We start from the raw sequence: 22,097 nt of genomic DNA on the forward strand, positions 1-22,097 counted from the left end.
CTTGAAAAAGAAAAAGGATTCTACAGGTTTTTTTTTTGCTACAGTATATTTCCCCTATAGGGCCCAGCCCTTTTTGCCCAAAGGGAACGACATCGTCTAATTATATAATATTAGATTTTCTTAACCCAATAATGTTCCAGACCAAATTTCATCAAAATGCCTTCAGTTGTTCAGCAAGTAGAGATTTAAAGGATTTATCTCAATTTCCCTTGTTGGTCCCCGCCCCTCCAGCCCCAGGGGAGCCACACCCTTATACAATGTCTCCTTACCCCAATTATCATCCAGACCAAATTTCATCAAAATCTATTCAGGCATTCAAGACTAGTAGGGATTTAAATGATTTACCTCATTTTCCCCTATTGGGCCTTGCTCCTTCGACCCCAGGGAAGCCACACCCATCATTTATACAACGTTGGATCTCTTTTTCATCAAAATCCATTCAGGCATTAAGTAAGTAAGGATTTAAAGGAAATGTTGATAGATGACGGACGACCCCGACGCTGCACCATGACCTTAGCCCAAGGCCCTTAAGGGCAGGTAAGTAAGCTAGAATAAATATGATAAGTAACTGGACTTAACTGCAGCTTGTCGCATTAATCAGCATCTGCACCCTACTCGACTCCACATGACAACCTCTATATTAAGATATTAAGATGTAGTAATTTAAGACACACTTTCATTGGTCCCATGAAGTGTCTCATTTAAGACAGGTTTGATTTTTTACCTCCATCCCCCAATAAAAGTGTCGATCAAGGGCAGTCAAAGAAAGGAATAAACATTAATAACTTGGAGTTTTATATACCATTATAGCCATCTCAAAAAGGTTCATAAATTATTGTCAGTGGTTATTTGACCTTTAGCAACCAGCCAATGTCTTCCCCAACTCCGTGGGGAGAATACAGCTAGGGAGTTACCTGGGGCTGCGGTGGCCGAGTGGTTAAGATGTCCCGACACTTTAGCACTAGCCCTCCACCTCTGGGTTGCGAGTTCGAAACCTACATGGGGCAGTTGCCAGGTACTGACCTTAGGCCGGTGGTTTTTCTCTGGGTACTCCGGCTTTCCTCCACCTCCAAACCTGGCATGTCCTTAAATGACCCTGGCTGTTAATAGGACGTTCAACAAAAACAAACCAAACCTAGGGAGTTGCCATTTCAGTGTTAACAGCTTACGCATTTTTTGCACTGCCCGACCACATACTCATTTACAGCTGAGTCGACTGGAACACTTAACCATGCAGCCTACCACTAGACCACAGGCCTCCAAAGTGGAACAGGTTTATCAGTATAGAATGGCAGATAAGACTGAAAAGCATAAATATTGGTATCACTACTTTAGGTGAAAATCGCACTATAATGTTTTTAAAATAATCGATAGTACGATTTTTCCCTGGGTCTGAGGATGGAATAAGGAAGAGGTTTCCATTCCCTACCAAGTAATTTTGATAGAAAAATAGTGACGACAACAGCTATCTAATCCAACTAAGAGAATTACACTGATTATATGTCACCAATGTCCCGCGACAAATATTCTGTAAATTAAGGGTGTGTTGAGATGTTGCTAGTGGAAAAGTTACACCATATATAGTCTGGCTTTCACGCTTTTTTGTCACAGGCGTGTTTATGTTTCCAGCATGCCATTATTCAAAAAGAAGTTCCTTTCATTTTCATTTCCAGGTATACGCTGTTACCATATTTGAAGGAAGACAGACTATTAATGATCAACAATATTTATTTCAGTTTACAACAGATGATCACATGAAAAATTCATACACAATAATTGAACAAATAAACCATCTTACATAACATTTTAAATTTAAATATTGGTAATACAATTACACAACCATCAAATGATTGAAGGGAAATAACTCCTCTTGGCTTGAAAACATGTACAATCATAACAATCTATATCACATTTTACCACCTTGTGATTACAAGTTCTGGATTCCAATCAGCTGATCGGATGACTACAGCTGATGATGTGGAGGTGATGCGTCATCAAATGAAATGCTGATAGAGCCGATATATCGTCCACGAAACCTTTAACAATGTCTTAGTAATATGGACCCTTCCTTTTATCCTTGTACTCCACAGCTACCTTATAAAATATTATATCAGTTTAGTTAGACATCATGTTCAAAGATACAGCTATCCTCTGTCAGACCTCTGTCAGACATACATAGATACACCACAGCTATCCTATGTCAGACCTCTGTGAGACATACATAGATACACCACAGCTATCCTATGTCAGACCTCTGAGACATACATAGATACACCACGGCTATCCTCTGTCAGACCTCTGAGACATACATAGATACACCACAGCTATCCTCTGTCAGACATACATAGATACACCACGGCTATCCTCTGTCAGACCTCTGTGAGACATACATAGATACACCACAGCTATCCTCTGTCAGACCTCTGTGAGACATACATACATAGATACACCATGGCTATCCTATGTCAGACCTCTGTGAGACATACATAGATACACCCCAGCTATCCTCTGTCAGACCTCTGTGAGATATACATACATAGATACACCACGGCTGTCCTCTGTCAGACCTCTGTGAGACATACATAGACACACCACAGCCATCCTCTGTCAGACCACTGTGAGACATACATAGATACACCACAGCTATCCTCTGTCAGACCTCTGTGAGACATACATAGATACACCACAGCTATCCTCTATCTGACCTCTGTGAGACATACATACATAGATACACCACAGCTATCCTCTGTCAGACCTCTGTGAGACATACATAGATACACCACGGCTGTCCTCTGTCAGACCTCTGTGAGACATACATAGACACACCACAGCTATCCTCTGTGAGACATACATAGATACACCACAGCTATCCTCTGTCAGACCTCTGTGAGACATACATAGATACATCACGGCTGTCCTCTGTCTGACCTCTGTGAGACATACATAGATACACCACAGCTATCCTCTATCTGACCTCTGTGAGACATACATACATAGATACACCACAGCTATCCTCTGTCAGACCTCTGTGAGACATACATAGATACATCACGGCTGTCCTCTGTCAGACCTCTGTGAGACATACATAGATACACCACAGCTATCCTCTGTGAGACATACATACATAGATACACCACAGCTATCCTCTGTCAGACCTCTGTGAGACATACATAGATACACCACGGCTATCCTCTGTCCGACCTCTGTGAGACATACATACACAGATATACTATAGCTATTCTGTCAATGCCAGTGTTCCACCCATGATTTGAACTCTTTGATTGTGTTGACTCCCAGTAGGCCCTGATGGCCCTGTGATAGTCCCCGAGTATTTGATGACAGATCCCCAGGAGAGTGTGAACTATCCAGAAAATCTGTCCCCCTTGTTCCTCATCATACTGGACCTGTATCAGGTGCTGTAAGGCTTCATCACGCCCTCTGGTGTCACCAAGCTCATGGTAACATAGGAAGTTCAGGAACAGGATGTATGGTAGAGGTGGGATGAGTATGAGTCTGTAATTCTTGGACAGCTCCAAACAGAGATGAGGAAGATACATGTCCTGATGATCAAAACGAATGTGTTGAGAGTTTATTATCTTGAGCCTCTGTAACATACAGCCATGGGGTCGGATGAAATTGCTGTCTGTACAATTTGTGTATTTCTGAATACCAGTTCCTGCTGCTATTTAAGTATGACGCTAATTTCATTACTCCTCTGCTCGTCTCTAGGCATCTATTGAAATTTCCAGTCAGAAAATGAAAAGTAGCCAAATACAACACATTTGTGCCAATTACAGCATTAGGGGTCATCCAGTACTTATATTTCCTCAATCTTCGGTACCTTGTCTTGTTGTCTGTAGCAGTCTCATTTGCATATAGATCTTTACAGATTAGTTCCGATGCAAAACATCTGAGGTAGTTTGTAACACAGATATATGTTTGAACTTCGTCAAAATCTGACTTTGATGTAGATAATACGTATAATGCCTTCCTTGTCATCCCGAGGGTGGTATGGGTATACTTGGATATGTATGACTAAGAGTTATTAAATCCTGATCTATAATATTTTCTTGTAAAGTCTTTGGGCATGCAAACTGAGCTTGTATTGATACGTCACACAGATCTTCCCATATTGAAGGTTTGACAAAGTTTCCTACCGAGAGGCACATCCATTTCATCCGAGAGTAGTTGTCCAAAATGTCCAGCAGTATATGTTGATTCTGTCCATGTACTTTCCTCTGAAACATGTTGTTGGCTTGGATAAAGTAATTAGGACATAATCCAGTCCTGACCCATGCAATCAGAATATTGAAGCAAAACCAAAAACAATAAAAAAGGTTCTTGTCTTGCCAGAACATTTGGGCAGAATTCTCTATTGCATGAAACAGGATTGTTTTCAGAAAGTAGGAGCACAAGATGTCGTCATCCCCAATTGTTTCTTTCAATGTTTCCTTTATTTGTTTTAAGAAATATTTCAGCAGCTGTGTATACTTTGACTTGGATGTGACTAAAGGAATGAACTAAAGACCTTTCTGCTGTTACAAGTGAGATTCTCCATTGTAAAAATGTATCTTCCGAACATTTATCTCCTACTGGAACAAGATGACATCCACTGTTTACAATCTTGTTTATCAATGTTTGATGCGGCCATCCATAGAGACGGGTACGTGTAATCCATTCATTAGCCTCCTTTGGCCAACTGTTACACCGTAAACAATAGACATTGTCCATACTGGTCCCACACAGTCCTGTACATGCGATACTAGGTCCATTGGATTCATATTTCAAACCTACTTTGGTAGAATAGTAACTGACCCATTCCTCTCTAAAGATATCACTGGAAACAAACACGGATTTCCCTATTCTAACTAGTGAATTCGTAAAGGTTGTATGCAATGAGCGTTTAAGCTGACATATCTCTAAGTGGACGTAGCCGGGGCGGCAGTCTGCCTCTCTAATATACAGAATGGTTTTGTGTGCCAGGTGTCGAGGAATACACCGATCAGGGTAGATCACTGCTATGTCCTTGTCTACAAACATTCTGTCTATGTCTGAACCCTTTTGTGAACATCCTTCTCCATAACTTCCAGTGAAAATGTGCCAGTGGAAATCAGAACTCATCAGCTGTTCACCTAAGACTACTGCCCTCCTTTTGATGTTAACGATCTCCTCTGTCCCAGTATATCTCCTCTCCAGGTATGTGGACAGGAGCAAAGACATCTGCTCACTCTCCTTGGAGTTCATCATGGCTAGTTCAGAACTTATTAATCTGTAAAAAAAAAAAAAAAATCAAATATCTAACAAGATGTTGTGACTCATCAGTTATATTTGAATTGATTAAAATCATTACATATAGCGTACACAATTAAGTATCAGGCATACATATGTATATAAATCAATACTATTAAATAAAAAAAACGGTAAAAAAGCACTTCTCCATAAAGTAATACCAGAAATGCTTTTGCAGTTTTTTCGTCAGTGGCTTAAAGTTATTCTGCAAAAATTTCAAGATTAATGTTAATGCTGAAATCATTTTACTCCTGATGAAAAACTTACCTCAAGCTACAACAATGTAGGTATGCCGTTTAAATCTCCAGGACGACATCAGTGTTTGGTTGGTGTGGGACTTAATTACAGCTTGTCCAAGACCGCAACATCGTGTGGCGCACGATTTGGTACTTATGAGGCCTTATAGGCTAGTACTTCAGTATCCCTCGGGACATTTCATATCAAATAACTTCAATATCCCTCGGGACATTTCATATCAAATAACTTCAGTATTCCTCGGGAAATTTCATATAAACCAATTAATCTTGTACGTTTTTTTTTCTATATATAAAAGTTATAAAAACAACCACGGAGCCTTACATGGAATCACACCCATCAAGTTACGAAGGTCAAGGTCAGTTTTAAAGTGGATTATTTACAAGCATGATGATACTTGGGACTTTCTAACGACACGGACATTAGTACCAGCCAGTTCGAGTGTGTACCTCTCAAAACTGTTTCCCCATCAACCTATATATAGCTATCTTATAGGAAGCAGGACTTAACAAACCACAAACAAAATATCTATCTGTTGTGACACTGACAATGAGGAAATATTTATTTCTAAAACATAACCTATAGCTCGATTTCTCAAACAAGAGGCCCATAGGCCTTAACAGTCACATGAGTTCCAAAATACACCCAATATTTACATCGATTTCACTAATTTTGACCCAACTCATCAGCCCCTGGGGGCAGTCAGGGCCAATGTGTATAATGGTCCTGGTTTGGTCCTCTCTGAGGGCCACTTTATAGGTAATGAAAGATATCAACGTGTCATTGATATAGCTGGGACATTCAACAAACATCTATTGTATACTATCTACAGAATTCTTTACCTCAACATAGTCAAATGCACATAACCCTCCTGACGACCCTTCAACATCAAAAGCTGTGAAGGTCAAGGTCACACTATTTCCGTTGGGTTGGTTGATGGAGTAGATACATTCCTTGCTTGCTGGGTATGCGTTTGGGTAGTTGGGGGACTGTAGGTTTCCTTGTAGAGCAGTATATACTCCACCACAAGCTGAAACACAAAAAGAACTTGAATCACGAAAAAAAAAACCACAAAAAATAAGAGGTCCATGGGCCTTAACAGTCCTATGGGGACCAGTTAATTTGACCCTTTTGCCCCTCCCCAGGGGCAAACGTGAGACCCCAGGGTCATGAAGTTTACAATTTTGGTACAGCACCTTAAGACCCTTCAATTTATGAAGAGTGTTTGATTCCACCATATTTCAGAGAAGAGAAGAAGATTTTTGAAATTTCAGTCACTTTGACCCTTTTTAGCCCCGCCCATCAGTCCCTGGGGGTCAGTCAGGAACAACATCTGCATACCATCAAACTGTCATCTTAAGCTGATAATGTTAACCAAATAAGAATGAATTCCAATAGAAATCCAACAAATAATAGTCAAAAATGTGATTTCCCTATATAAACTATAGTAAAATTTACCCCCTCCCCAGGGGCAAACGTGAGACTCAAGGGTCATGAAATTCACAATTTTGGTAAGGCACCTTAAGACCCTTCCATCTATAAAGAGTGTTTTATTCCACCATATCTGAGAGTAGACTTTGAGCAGAAGATTTTTGAAGTTTTAGTCAATTTGACCATATTTGGCCCCACCCCTCAGGCCCCTAGGGGTGGGGACCATATAATTCACAATTCTAGTTGACCTTTAGCCATAGAAGCTTCCTGCCAATTTTATTGAATTTGGTTCAGCGGTTTTGGAGAAGAAGTCGAAAATGTAAATTGTTTATGGACGGAGGATGCACGACGACGGACAAAAGGCGATTAGAATAGGTCACTTGAGACTTCGAACTAAAAACCAGATAGTCGTTATAAATTCATTGCATATCCATCAATTAATTAAGAGCAAATTCAGCCCCGTTCACTTAAACATCAAGAAATCAAAAGGAATCTAGGTGCCCACCATGGACTGTTTGGATTGATCTTTTCTGTACTTTTCTCCTCTTTCTTTTTGTCTCTTAATCATTTGAAAACAAGGGGAAACTACATATAAAATTTAAGAAAGATCCAAGAAGAACCTTCTGAGAAATAACAACAATCAAAATTCAAAACAGCAGCCTGTCTGCCATTTTGCCTTCTGATCAGTCTTCAAATTCAATATGAATTATGATCATATAGGAACCATATGAAGTTTGAGAAATATCCTTCCAGAACTTCTCAAGAAATTGTGATAACAAACTTCAACTGGTCCTGTCTAAGATGACCACCTGTTGGCCATTTTTTGTTTTCCAAATTAGATTATCAAAATGTAATGGGGCACAAGTAGGGACCAAAGGAAACCGACATATGACATTTGAGAAATATCTTTCCTGCACTTTTCAGAAAATATTAGTAACAAAGAATTTGAATGGTGGGCTAATAAGACAAATCTGTCCAGGGGTTCATAATTACTGATAAAAAATTGGTAGAATGTAAATTCAATATAGCAGTTGATTAAGGAGAATATAGAAACAGGGTAGTATCCTACCGGTAGTCCAATCAGCACGGAAGCCAGTATTTCGTACGGATCCATCAGTTCGGAACTCAATAAACATGACATTTCCGGATGATCTAAGAATGGATGGGATACTGGTTCCACAGTAACGACCAAACAGCGGAGCGTTCTCATCACTACCGTCTCGTACCTAGGGAATAAAAAGACGCCTATAAGTCTAAAGGAGAGGAGAATTCTGATGACCACTTAACGAGGAATTACAATTAAAGCTGAACTCAAAACTCAATTAAATTAGTATCACTTTCACTTTATATTTTTAAGTGTGGAGTGAATTCAACTTACCAGGTATGAAGTACTAATGATTGTAACCAAAGTACATACAAAGTACATACAGGGTTACACATTATTAATAGAAACAAAGGCCTATGGTCCTTAACAGTCACATGAGTTTTGATATAGTTTGGCAGATTTTCTTCCCATGACTATGGATTTGAGGTGAATGCCATTCATCCCAGCATGCTCCAGGCTAAATATCAGATTTGGTTCTCGAGAAGACATTTAAAAGATTTTAACATATTTGAGCCTGGTGGCCTTGAATAAAGCTCAAGGTCATCACGCATCACTGTTAATGTTGTCCTACATCATATATAAAAACACCTTAAATATGACACTAAAATTTTCCTTGTCTTTATTTCCCTGTTCACAAATATTGTTGTACGTGCTCAATAAGCATTTAAAATGAAAGGAAAAACTACAATCGATGTTAATGTCCATGTCTCGATGTTGGAACTCTTCAGTGTTTTTAGTGTCGAAAGGTGGCATAGAAATGAACAAACATCATGTCACAGATGCAACAAATCGTAATTAATTAATTAAATCTGTTATTTGCAGATAATTTTCAAAGACATACTGTATTATGTAGAACATTTTCAGTTATAACTACAAATTGGTAGATTTGATAATGTGTTAAATCCATGCCCTCCATCGTTGCCAAGACAGTCGATCCTGGCTTTGATAAGGAATGTGGTAGCAAAGTGAAAGTAGAATTCTTATGCGTAACTTGCCGTTTTTCATAAAACTCTATTCATAGCTGGTATTATTTAATGTTGTTGTACTATACTTTAACAATGAAAACAATGAAAACTAACAAAAACACTGAAAAATACACAATGCAGCATTCATGTGAGGCAGTGCAGACACAACGTGGAAAGTTGCATTTCAAAGAACTCAGCAGTTCATGCTGGGCTGTAAAGCTAGGTAGCAAAATGGCGGCCTCAAATTTAGTTTTGTTTTCTGCATGATTGTTGACGAGTAAAACACAATAAAGCTATTAACAAGAATTCCACGGAAGTGGAGGTGTCGCCTGTGTATGCGAATAATTAAAGGGTCATAACTCTTTAAAATTAGGACTTGAATAAAAAACAAGAGGCCCAGGGGCCTTAACGGTCATCTGACTCTAAATTAAAACCCTTATATTATTGTAGTATTCATTCTCTGTAGCAAGTATATAGTGGCACTGTTGGCCATGGTGGCCATCTTGGATTTCTGAACGACCCAATAAATAACAACACTTGGTCTGGACCATCTCAGGATCATTTCTGGTTACAAAATGGCCGCCATATTGCTGCCATGTCAAAGTTTTTACGAGGCCAAAAAAATAACACTATGTTGGCTCGCCTTCCTTGATATCCTCATCCATTTCCAGCTCAAAGGCACCAATGAACCTGGAGAAGTAGTTTAAAATGTGTTTTTCAAGATGGTGGTTATGGCGGCCATCTTGGATTTCGGACCGACCCGAAAAATAACGAAAAATAACACTTGGTCGGGATCATATCAGGATCATTTCAGGCAAGTTTCAGCTCAATAGCACTGGTGAAACTTGAGAAGTTTAAAATGTGTTTTTCAAGATGGCGGCTATGGCGGCCATCTTGGATTTCGGATTGATCTAAAAAATAACAACACTTGGTCGGGATCATATCAGGATCATCTCAGGCAAGTTTCAGCTCAATAGCACTTGTGGAACTTGAGAAGAAGTTTAAAATGTGTTTTTCAAGATGGCGGTTATGGCGGCCATCTTGGATTTCGGACCGACCAAAAAAATAACAACACTTGGTCGAGATCATATCAGGATCATTTCAGGCAGGTTTCAGCTCAATAGCACTGATGGAACTTGAGAAGAAGTTTAAAACGTGTTTTTCAAGATGGCGGCCTCAGCGGCCATCTTGGATTACGGACCGACCCGAAAAATAACAACACTTGGTCGGGATCATATAAGGATCATCTCAGGCAAGTTTCAGCTCAATAGCACTGGTGGAAGTTAAGAAGAAGTTTAAAATGTGTTTTTCAAGATGGCGGCTATGGCGGCCATCTTGGATTTCGGACTGATCTAAAAAATAACAACACTTGGTCGGGATCATATCAGGATCATCTCAGGCAAGTTTCAGCTCAATAGCACTGGTGGAACTTTAGAAGAAGTTTAAAATGTGTTTTTCAAGATGGCGGCCTCAGCGGCCATCTTGGATTACGGACCGACCCGAAAAATAACAACACTTGGTCGGGATCATATAAGGATCATCTCAGGCAAGTTTCAGCTCAATAGCACTGGTGGAAGTTGAGAAGAAGTTTAAAATGTGTTTTTCAAGATGGCGGCTATGGCGGCCATCTTGGATTTCGGACTGATCTAAGAAATAACAACACTTGGTCGGGATCATATCAGGATCATCTCAGGCAAGTTTCAGCTCAATAGCACTGGTGGAACTGGAGAAGAAGAATAAAATGTGTTTTTCAAGATGGCGGCTATGGCGGCCATCTTGGATTTCTGGCCGACCAAAAAAATAACAACACTTGGTCGGGATCATCTCGGGATCATTTCTGGCAAGTTTCAGCTGAACAGCAGTGGTGGAACTTGAGAAGAAGTTTAAAATGTGTTTTCAAAATGGCGGCTATGGCGGCCATCTTGGATTTCGTACCAACCCGAAAAATAACAACACTTGGTCGGGATCATATCAGGATCATCTCAGGCAAGTTTCAGCTCAATAGCACTTGTGGAACTTGAGAAGAAGTTTAAAATGTGTTTTTCAAGATGGCGGCTATGGCGGCCATCTTGGATTTCGGACCGACCAAAAAAATAACAACACTTGGTCGGGATCATCTCGGGATCATTTCTGGCAAGTTTCAGCCGAACAGCAGTGGTGGAACTTGAGAAGAAGTTTAAAATGTGTTTTCAAAATGGCGGCTATGGCGGCCATCTTGGATTTCGTACCAACCCGAAAAATAACAACACTTGGTCAGGACCATCTCAGGATCATTTCTGGCAAGTTTCATGTGAATCCCACTGGTGGAACTTGAGAATAAGATTGAAATGTGAAAAGTTTACGGACGGCGGACGGCGGACGGTGGACGACGACGGACGAAGCACGATGGCTATAGGTCATCCTGACCCTTCGGGTCAGATGACCTAAAAACAATAACAAACTTGTCCACAGTATTATGGTAACGAACATTCTATTTTCGCAAAAAAAATTAAAGGGCTATAACTCTTTTAAAAAGGTCCGAATAAATTTGGTTAACGAACTTGTCCACAGTATTATGGTAACGAACCTTCCCATGCAGTTTCAAATTAATCCAGTAATAATTATTCAAGTTATTGAGTGGAAACCATTTTCGCAAAAAATTAAAGGGCCATAACTCTTTTAAAATGGTGCGAATAAATTTGGTTAACGAACTTGTCCACAGTATTATGGTAACGAACCTTCCCACGAAGTTTCAAATTAATCCTGTAATAATTATTCAAGTTATTGAGTGGAAACCATTTTCGCAAAAAATTAAAGGGCTATAACTCTTTTAAAAAGGTGCAAATAATTTTGGTTATAGAACTTGTCCGAGCTATCATGGTAATGAACCTTCCCATGAAGTTTCGAATTAATCCGTTCTAAACTACTAAAGTTATCGCACGAAAACCATTTTCCGGACGACGCCGACGCCGAAAAGTAATACCTATATGTCTCCTTTTTCAAAGGCGACACAAAAACGATAAAATATACGTAATTGAGTAACGTTTATCATCAAAATAAATTAGATATACCTAAAATGTTTACACAATGACAAGAGGCCCAGGGGCCTTAACGGTCATCTGACTCTAAATTAAAACCCTTATATTATTGTAGTATGCATTCTCTGTAGCAAGTATATAGTGGCACTGTTGGCCATGGTGGCCATCTTGGATTTCTGACCGACCCAATAAATAACAACACTTGGTAAGGACCATCTCAGGATCATTTCTGGTAAGTTAGAGCTGAATCCCGCCGGTGGAATTTGAGAAGAAGTTTGAAATAGATGTTGTTTAGGAAAACCATGATTGCGCAATCATGTTACAAAATGGCCGCCATTGCTGCCATGTCAAAGTTTTTACGGGGCTGAAAGAATAACAACACTATGTTGGCTCGCCTTCCTTGACATCCTCACCCATTTCCAGCTCAATGGCACCAATGGAACTTGAGAAGAAGTTTAAAATGTGTTTTTCAAAATGGCGGCCATAGTCGCCATCTTGGATTTCGGATCGACCCGAAAAATAACAACACTTAGTCGGGATCATATCAGGATCATTTCAGGCAAGTTTCAGCTCAATAGCACTGGTGGAACTTGAGAAGAAGCTTAAAATGTGTTTTTCAAGATGGCGTTCAAGGTGGCCATCTTCGATTTCGGACCGACCCGAAAAATAACAACACTTGGTCGGGATCATATCAGGATCATTTCAGGCAAGTTTCAGCTCAATAGCACTGATGGAACTTGAGAAGAAGTTTAAAATGTGTTTTTCAAGATGGCTGCCATGGCGGCCATCTTGGATTTAGGACCGACCCGAAAAGTAACAACACTTGGTCGAAATTATATCAGGATCATTTCAGGCAAGTTTCAGCTCAATTGCACTGGTGAAACGTGAGTAGAAGTTTAGAATGTGTTTTCAAAATGGCGGCCATGGCGGCCATCTTGGATTTCGGACTGACCCAAAAAATAACAACACTTGGTCGGGATCATATCAGGATGATTTCAGGCAAGTTTCAGCTCAATAGCACTGGTGGAACTTGAGAAGAAGCTTAAAATGTGTTTTTTTAAGATGGCGGCCACGGCAGCCATCTCCGATTTTGGACCGACCCGAAAAATAACAACCCTTGGTTGGGATCATATCAGGATCATTTCAGGCAAGTTTCAGCTCAATAGCACTGATGGAACTTGAGAAGAAGTTTAAAATGTGTTTTTGAAGATGGCTGCAATGGCGGCCATCTTGGATTTCGGACCGACCCGAAAAGTAACAACACTTGGTCAGGATCATATCAGGATCATTTCAGGCAAGTTTCAGCTCAATAGCACTGATGGAACTTGAGAAGAAGTTTAAAATGTGTTTTTGAAGATGGCTGCAATGGCGGCCATCTTGGATTTCGGACCGACCCGAAAAGTAACAACACTTGGTCAGGATCATATCAGGATCATTTCAGGCAAGTTTCAGCTCAATAGCACTGATGGAACTTGAGTAGAAGTTTAAAATGTGTTTTTCAAGATGGCTGCCACGGCGGCCATCTTGGATTTCGGACCGACCCGAAAAGTAACAACACTTGGTCGGGATCATATCAGGATCATTTCAGGCAAGTTTCAGCTCAATAGCACTGGTGAAACGTGAAAAGAATTTTAAAATGTGTTTTCAAAATGGCGGCCATGGCCGCCATCTTGGATTTCGGACTGACCCAAAAAATAACAACACTTGGTCGGGATCATATCAGGATCATTTCAGGCAAGTTTCAGCTCAATAGCACTGGTGAAACGTGAGAAGAAGTTTAGAATGTGTTTTCAAAATGGCGGCTGTGGCGGCCATCTTGGATTTCGGACCGACCCGAAAAATAACAACACTTATTCAGGACCATCTCAGAATCATTTCTGGCAAGTTTCAGCTGAATCCCACTGGTGGAACTTGAGAAGAAGATTGAAATGTGAAAAGTTTACAGACGGCGAACGGCGCACGGCGGACGACGACGGACGAAGCACGATGGCTATAGGTCATCATGACCTAAAAATCATATCAATAGACATCCTTTTCAAATCTTCATATGTTATGGAACAATCAATGTTCAAAACCAAACCAATAGACAGGAAAAATAACCAACAGACAAGAAAACCAAACCAATAGACAGGAACAAGAGGCCCATGGGCCTTAACGGTCATCTGACTCAAAATTAAAGACCTTTATACTATTGTAGTATGCATTCTGTGTAGCGAGTAAAGTGGCACTGTTGGCCATGGTGGCCATCTTGGATTTCTGACTGACCCGATAAATAACAACACTTGGCCAGGACCATCTCAGGATCATTTCTGGTAAGTAAGAGCAGAATCACACTGGTGGAATTTGAGAAGAAGTTTTAAATAGGTGTTGTTAAGGAAGAACCATGATTGCGCAATCATGTTACAAAATAGCCGCCATGGCTGCCATGTCAAAGTTTTTACAAGGCCGAAAAATAACAACACTTTGATGCCTCTCCTTCCTTAATATCCTAACCAATTTCCAGCTCAATGGCATGAGTGGAACTGGAGAAGAAGTTTAAAATGTGTTTTTCAAGAAGGCTGCCATGGCGGCCATCTTGGATTTCTGACCGACCTGAAAAATAACAACACTTCCTCAGGACCATCCCAGCATCATTTCAGGCAAGTTTCGGCTCAATCTGACCAGTGGAACTGAGAAGAAGTTTCAAATGTGTTTTCAAGATGGCGGCTGTGGTGGCCTTCTTGGATTTCAGACCGACCCGAAAAATAACAACACTTGATCAGGACCATCCCAGCATCATTTCAGGCAAGTTTCAGCTCAATCCCACCGGTGGAACTTGAGAAGAAGTTTGAAATGTGAAAAGTTTACGCACGGCGGACGGCGCACGACGACGGACGAAACATGATGACTATAGGTCCCTTCGGGTCAGATGCCCTAAAAATAACCAACAGACATGAAAACCAAACCAATAGACAAAGGGAAATCAATAGTCACGGCTGCAGAATAAAGAAATCTAAATCAATGAACTCACAAACTGACGGTAGGTGGCGTTGTGTTTCAGTATACGTCATCTATATAGGTTCGTGTGATTTCGTGTACGCCGCACCCGGACTCGGACCCGATCCCCGTACCAGGAATATTGATATTATTTTTTCTCAACAACAACTCAATGATTAAATCTCTTTTTTTTCTTATAAATCTGGATTAATTTCGTTGCGAAAATGCTGTGTGTTTGCTGGGTATGCACTACAAATGAAACCAACAACAGCAGCACAGAGGCGCGTGATGAGTACTTGTACACGTCTCATGAGCAGCAGCAGCACAAATCTATCATACAGGTGAGGACCATTGAGTGGTGTCTGTAAAAGAGGTAGATGGTAACGACGTATATATATTTGATATTTTGATAAGTAAAACTAAACATAAGGGCCATTTGTCAGCGATCATCGCCGCGATCACAAAAAGGCAGGATTTGAAATGAACTAAATAGTTTTTTGTATTTAAAACCAGAGATTTGTAGATCAGATATACGTCTCTGTTAAAACTTATATTTGTATCAACATCTAGGTTTACTTGAAGTGTGGAATCAAAAATATAGATATAAACCGTTTTTCACGAATAAATAGCTAAAAACTGTAAATTGTCACGGTTGAGTGCGGCGTACACAAAATCAGGCTATGAAAAATGTCAATTGACGGTTTCAAAAGTTCTAGGTTTTGCTTGCTTTTTGTTTAAAATGTCAGATTTTTCAAATATTAATCAGGATTTATAAGAAAAAAAATTGAGATTTATTCATTGAGTTGTTGCTGAGAAAAAAAAATGTTATCAATATTCCTGGTACGCCGGGGGATCGGGTTGGGGTCCGGGTCCGGGTGCAGCGTACACGAAATCACGGGGACCTGTATAGATGATGTATACTGAAACACAACGCCACCTAGCGTCAGTTTGTGAGTTCATTGATTTAGATTTCTTGATTCTGCAACTGTGACTATTGATTTCCGTTTGTCTATTGGTTTGGTTTTGAACATTGATTGTTCCATAACATATGCTGATTTGAAAAGGATGTCTATTGATATGATTTTGACATTGGTTTTGTTTTAATGGATTTTTGCCCTTTCTGCCACCCAAGAAGAAGAAGTTGTTTAAATAATTTACAAGAGATCCCAGAGGGATCTTGGCGCCCACCATTGAATGATCTTCATAGGTTCCATGTCAGATTGATCTTTTCTCTACTTTTCCCTTCATTTTACTAATCTGTGCAAATTGAGACATCCCCCCAGTACTTTTCAAACAAGGGAATCCTAGCTATATAAGAAATTTGAGATTTAACGATAATGGCTGTTTGTTTGCCAGGTTGTTTTCAGGACAGACTGGTCCCAAAATGCAATACAAGGGACCAAGGGGAACCTACTTATGAAATTTGAGAAAGATCCATTCAGTACTTTGAGAAATAGAGATAACAAACTTCAATTGTCAAAATCCAAGATGGCGGTCTGTCGGCCATATTGTTTTCCAAATGATCTCAAAATGCAATAAGCATAACAAGGCACCAAGGGGAACCTCCATATGAAATTTGAGAAAGATCCATTAAGTACTTTCTCAGAAATAGCGATAACAAACTTCAATTGTCAAAATCCAAGATGGCTGCCTGTCGGCCATGTTATTTTCAGATTGGTCTCAAAATGCAATATGCAAAACTAGGCACCAAGGGAAACTTACATATGAAATTTGAGAAAGATCCCTTAAACACTTCCTCAGAAATAGTGATAACAAACTTCAATTGTCAAAATCCAAGATGGCTGCCTGTCGGCCATATTGTTTTCAGACTGGTCTCAAAATGCAATATGCATAACTAGGCACCAAGGGAAACCTACATATGAAATTTCAGAAAGATCCATTCAGTACATTCTCAGAAATAGTGATAACAAACTTCAATTGTCAAAATCCAAGATGGCTGCCTGTCGGCCATGTTGTTTTCGGATTGGTCTCAAAACGCAATTTGCATAACTAGGCACCGAGGGGAACCTGCATATGAAATTTGAGAAACATCCCTTCAGTACTTTCTCAAAAATAGCGATAACAAACTTCAATTGTCAAAATCCAAGATGGCTGCCTGTCGGCCATGTTGTTTTCCGATTGGTCTCAAAACGCAATATGCATAACTAGGCACCAAGGGGAACCTACATATGAAATTTGAGAAAGATCCCTTCAGTACTTTCCGAGAAATAGCGATAACAAGAATTGTTTACGGACGGAGGGACGGACGGACGGAGGGACGGACGGACGACGGACCACTGACACAGGGCGATTTGAATAGCCCACCATCATCAGTAGCCCACCATCTGATGATGGTGGGCTAATAAACGGACAACACACGACAGACAAAATGCGATTAAAATAGGTCACTTGAGACTGTCTCGGGTGACCTAAAAAGTGAACTGCACCTCTATCAATGTAAATGCTTGATTTGCATTTTATATACATTTCTCTCTAAAAGTGATTTTTAGCCTTGTACCTCCCCAAAATTACTCGTCCAGGCAGCTAGCCTGATTCCTAACCTACCTCGACATAGTCATAGGAACAGCTTCCCCCCTCCAGAGCCATGTCTGTGAATGTAAGGGTGATACTATCCTCCGTGGACACCGTGATTGTCCAGGCACAGTAACCATTGTGGTCGTAATAACTTGGGTAGTTAGGGGAGGTTAAAGTTCCTGTCTCTCCTGTCAGCTGTCCACCACATTGATCCCCAGCTGTCAACAACAATAAACATCTCACAATAAACGGTCAAACATCTCACAATTAAGAGTCAAACATCTCAAATCTAAAAGTCAAACATCTCACAATTTAACAGTTAAACATCTCAATTAAAATACATCTCATACTATATCTCATATTTAAGGCCAAACATTTCATATTCAAGGTCAAACATCTCACATTTAACAGTCAAACATCTCAAATTTAAAAGTCAAACATCTCAAATTTAACGGTCAAACATCTCACAATTAACGGTCAAACATCTCACATTTAACAGCCAAACATCTCAAATTTAACGGTCAAACATCTCAATTAAAATATATATCATATTTAAGGCCAAACATTTCATATTCCAGGTCAAAGATCTCACATTTAATAGTCAAACATCTCAATTATAACAGTCAAATATCTCACATTTAACGGTCAAACATCTCAAATTTAACAGTCAAACATCTCAAATTTAACAGTCAAACATCTCACAATTAACGGTCAAACATCTCAAATCTAACAGTCAAACATCTCAAATTTAACGGTTAAACATCCACATTTAACGGTCAAACATCTCACAATTAACAGTCAAACATCTCAAATTTAACAGTCAAACATCTCACATTTAACGGTCAAACATCTCACATTTACGGTCAAACATCTCAATTTAACAGTCAAACATCTCAAATTTAACAGTCAAACATCTCAAATTTAACAGTCAAACATCTCACATTTAACGGTCAAACATCTCAAATTTAACAGTCAAACATCTCAAATTTAACAGTCAAACATCTCACATTTAACAGTAAAACATCTCAAATTTAAGTCAAACACCTCACATTTAACAGTAAAACATCTCAAATTTAAGTCAAACATCTCAAATTTAACAGTCACACATCTCACATTTAACAGTCAAACACCTCACATTTAACGGTCAAACACACATTTAACTGTCAAACATCTCAAATTTAACAGTCAAACATCTCACAATTAACAGTCAAACATCTCAAATTTACGGTCAAACATCTCACATTTAACTGTCAAACATCTCACAATTAAGGGTCAAACATCTCACAATTAACAGTCATACATCTCAATTGAAATACATATCATACTATATCTCATATTTAAGGCCAAACATATCATATTCGAGGTCAAACATCTCATATTTAACGCTCAAATGTCTCATACTTGATGATCAACTTACGTTTCAAATTGAACAGACAAACTAAATATGTCTTATTACATCTCATATTTAACACACAAATGCTACATCTCAAATTCTGATGTAAAATTACATCTCATATTTACCTGTCAAACGGCATTTCATATTTACTTGTCAAACTACATCTCATATCTAATGGTCGAACAACATAGTCATACACAAATGTCAAGTTACATTTCCTATTTAAATGTCAAACAAAATCTCATCTTTAACAATAGATAATCACACATTTAAATCACACATCTTAAACAGCTAAGAAAAATAGTGTTTCACAATAATTTGATATTGTTATCACAACTTACCTGAAATTGCCACGTAAGTAATATGAAATCCATTATCGGTCAATGAAGCATCAGAGTGAAACTTGACAAATGCATTCGGTCCTGTCGTTGAAAGTGGCGGGGGCTGTGTTGTGTTACAATAGCGTTGAAGTAGCTGGGATGTTGGCAAAGGACCATCTCGAATCTGTATCAGCATAAAAATAAAGATAAATTTCACCACATAAATCATTTGACACATTGACAGCCAAGTAATAACAAATATTGAAAATAAATATCAGGAATCTTAGTCCATTAAACACTTCACCAGTTTTTATCTCGTGTTAAGACATCCGTGGACAGATCTGACATGTATGTATGATTACTTGTAAATTACTATGTAAGGCAAGTACAAAAAAATTCAATATAATATGTAACAGATGAAATAGTTCATTTAATCAGAAATTTGAAAAAAAACATGTCGATTAGACCAGATAGACACCTGTCCCTAAAGATCTATAAAAAAGGAAATGACCGTATACAGCTGTACATCAAATGTTCCAGCCTACATCAGTCAGTAGACAGGTGGTAGGTATCGACAGGTGGTAGTTATAGATAGGTGGTAGATATAGACAGGTGGTAGATATAGACAGGTGGTAGTTATAGACAGGTGGTAGTTATAGACAGGGGGGAGTTATAGACAGGTGGTAGTTAGAGACAGGTGGTAGATATAGACAGGTAGTAGATATAGACAGGTGGTAGTTATAGACCGGTGGTATAGACAGGTGGTAGATATAGACAGGTGGTATAGACAGGTGGTAGATATAGACAGGTGGTAGTTATAGACCGGTGGTATAGACAGGTGGTAGATATAGACAGGTGGTATAGACAGGTGGTAGATATAGACAGGTGGTAGTTATAGACAGACAGTTGTTATAAACAGATGGTAGTTATAGACAGGTGGTAGTTATAGACAGGTGGTAGATATTGACAGGTGGTAGATATAGACATGTGGTAGTTATAGACAGGTGGTAGATATAGACAGGACTGAGGTGGTAGATATAGACATGTGGTAGTTATAGACAGGTGGTAGATATAGACAGGTGGTATAGACAGGTGGTAGTTATAGACAGGTGGTAGATATTGACAGGTGGTAGATATAGACATGTGGTAGTTATAGACGGGTGGTAGATATAGACAGGACTGAGGTGGTAGATATAGACATGTGGTAGTTATAGACGGGTGGTAGATATAGACAGGTGGTAGTCATAGACAGGTGGTAGGTATAGACAGGTGGTAGTTATAGACAGGTGGTAGATATAGACAGGTGGTAGATATAGACAGGTGGTAGTTATAGACAGGTGGTAGATATAGACAGGTGGTAGATATAGACAGGTGGTAGTTATAGACAGGTGGTAGTTATAGACAGACAGTTGTTATAAACAGATGGTAGTTATAGACAGGGGGAGTTATAGACAGGTGGTAGATATAGACAAATGGTAGTTATAGACATGTGGTAGTTATAGACAGGTAGTAGATATAGACAGTTGGTAGTTATAGATAGGTGGTAGATATAGACAGGTGGTATATATAGACAGGTGGTAGTTATAGACAGGTGGTAGATATAGACAGGTGGTAGATATAGGCAGGTGGTAGATATAGACAGGTAGTAGATATGGACAGTTGGTAGTTATAGACAGGTGGTAGATATAGACAGGTGGTAGTTACAGACAGGTGGTAGATATAGACAGGTGGTAGTTATAGACAGGTGGTAGATATAGACAGGTGGTAGATATAGGCAGGTGGTAGATATAGACAGGTAGTAGATATAGACAGTTGGTAGTTATAGACAGGTGGTAGATATAGACAGGTGGTAGGTATAGACAGGTGGTATAGACAGGTGGTAGATATAGACAGGTGGTAGTTATAGACAGGTGGTAGTTATAGACAGGGGGGAGTTATAGACAGACAGTTGTTATAAACAGGTGGTAGTTATAGACAGATGGTAGTTATAGACAGGTGGTAGATATAGACATGTGGTAGTTATAGACGGGTGGTAGATATAGACAGGTGGTAGTTATAGACAGGTGGTAGATATAGACAGGTGGTAGGTATAGACAGGTGGTAGTTATATACAGGTGGTATATATAGACAGTTGGTAGTTATAGACAGGTAGTAGTTATAGACAGGTGGTATAGACAGGTGGTAGATATAGACAGGTGGTAGTTATAGACAGGTGGTAGATATAGACAGGTGGTAGATATAGACAGGACTGAGGTGGTAGATATAGACATGTGGTAGTTATAGACGGGTGGTAGATATAGACAGGTGGTAGTTATAGACAGGTTGTTGAAATAGACAGGTGGTAGATTTAGACAGGTGGTAGATATAGACAGGTGGTAGATATAGACAGGTGGTAGTTATAGACAGGTGGTAGATATAGACAGGTGGTATAGACATGTTGTTGATATAGACAGGTGGTAGATATAGACAGGTGGTAGATATAGACAGGGTTGTAGTGTTTGGGCCGATGTAACCCAAAGTCAATATAGATTTATCCCTTTTTTTTCCATCACTGAATTCTGAAGGATTACCCAGTCTATTTACTAACCTCCAAGTAGTCATAGCTACAGTTAGGGTGGGACTCCAGGGCCAGGGTAGCAAACGTAAACATGATGTTGTTTCCGAGTGGGACGGCGATCTCCCAGGAGCAAGTCCGATCATGTGGATAAGTGCCGGGATAACCTGGACTGTTGATGGATCCATGGGTCTGGCCAGCCAGACGTCCGCCACAAACTAAACAATGTTTTATAACAATACATTTCTCTCCCT

At 39.5% G+C, this 22,097-nt stretch overlaps 2 protein-coding genes across 2 annotated transcripts in view; both read right to left on the minus strand.

The window, feature by feature from the left end:
- LOC117343522 (cubilin-like) overlaps positions 1–22,097 on the minus strand; it is a 149,347-nt gene that overhangs the window by 84,241 nt on the left and 43,009 nt on the right. Inside the window, exons 17-21 of the mRNA XM_033905904.1 lie at positions 21,877–22,061; positions 19,311–19,473; positions 17,604–17,791; positions 8,045–8,201; positions 6,387–6,574 (exon numbers count right to left, since the gene is read on the minus strand). Of these exons, the coding sequence (XP_033761795.1) occupies positions 6,387–6,574; positions 8,045–8,201; positions 17,604–17,791; positions 19,311–19,473; positions 21,877–22,061 (881 nt within the window). The remainder of the gene's footprint in view (positions 1–6,386; positions 6,575–8,044; positions 8,202–17,603; positions 17,792–19,310; positions 19,474–21,876; positions 22,062–22,097) is intronic.
- LOC117322346 lies at positions 4,407–5,797 on the minus strand. Its single transcript, XM_033877207.1, has 2 exons — positions 5,557–5,797; positions 4,407–5,269 (listed from the first exon to the last, which is right to left on the minus strand). The coding sequence occupies exon 2, from the start codon at positions 5,245–5,247 to the stop codon at positions 4,423–4,425; it is 825 nt and encodes a 274-aa protein (XP_033733098.1). The 5' UTR covers positions 5,248–5,269; positions 5,557–5,797; the 3' UTR covers positions 4,407–4,422.

Source organism: Pecten maximus, chromosome 2, assembly GCF_902652985.1.
Source record: "Pecten maximus chromosome 2, xPecMax1.1, whole genome shotgun sequence".
Lineage (NCBI taxonomy): Eukaryota > Metazoa > Mollusca > Bivalvia > Pectinida > Pectinidae > Pecten > Pecten maximus.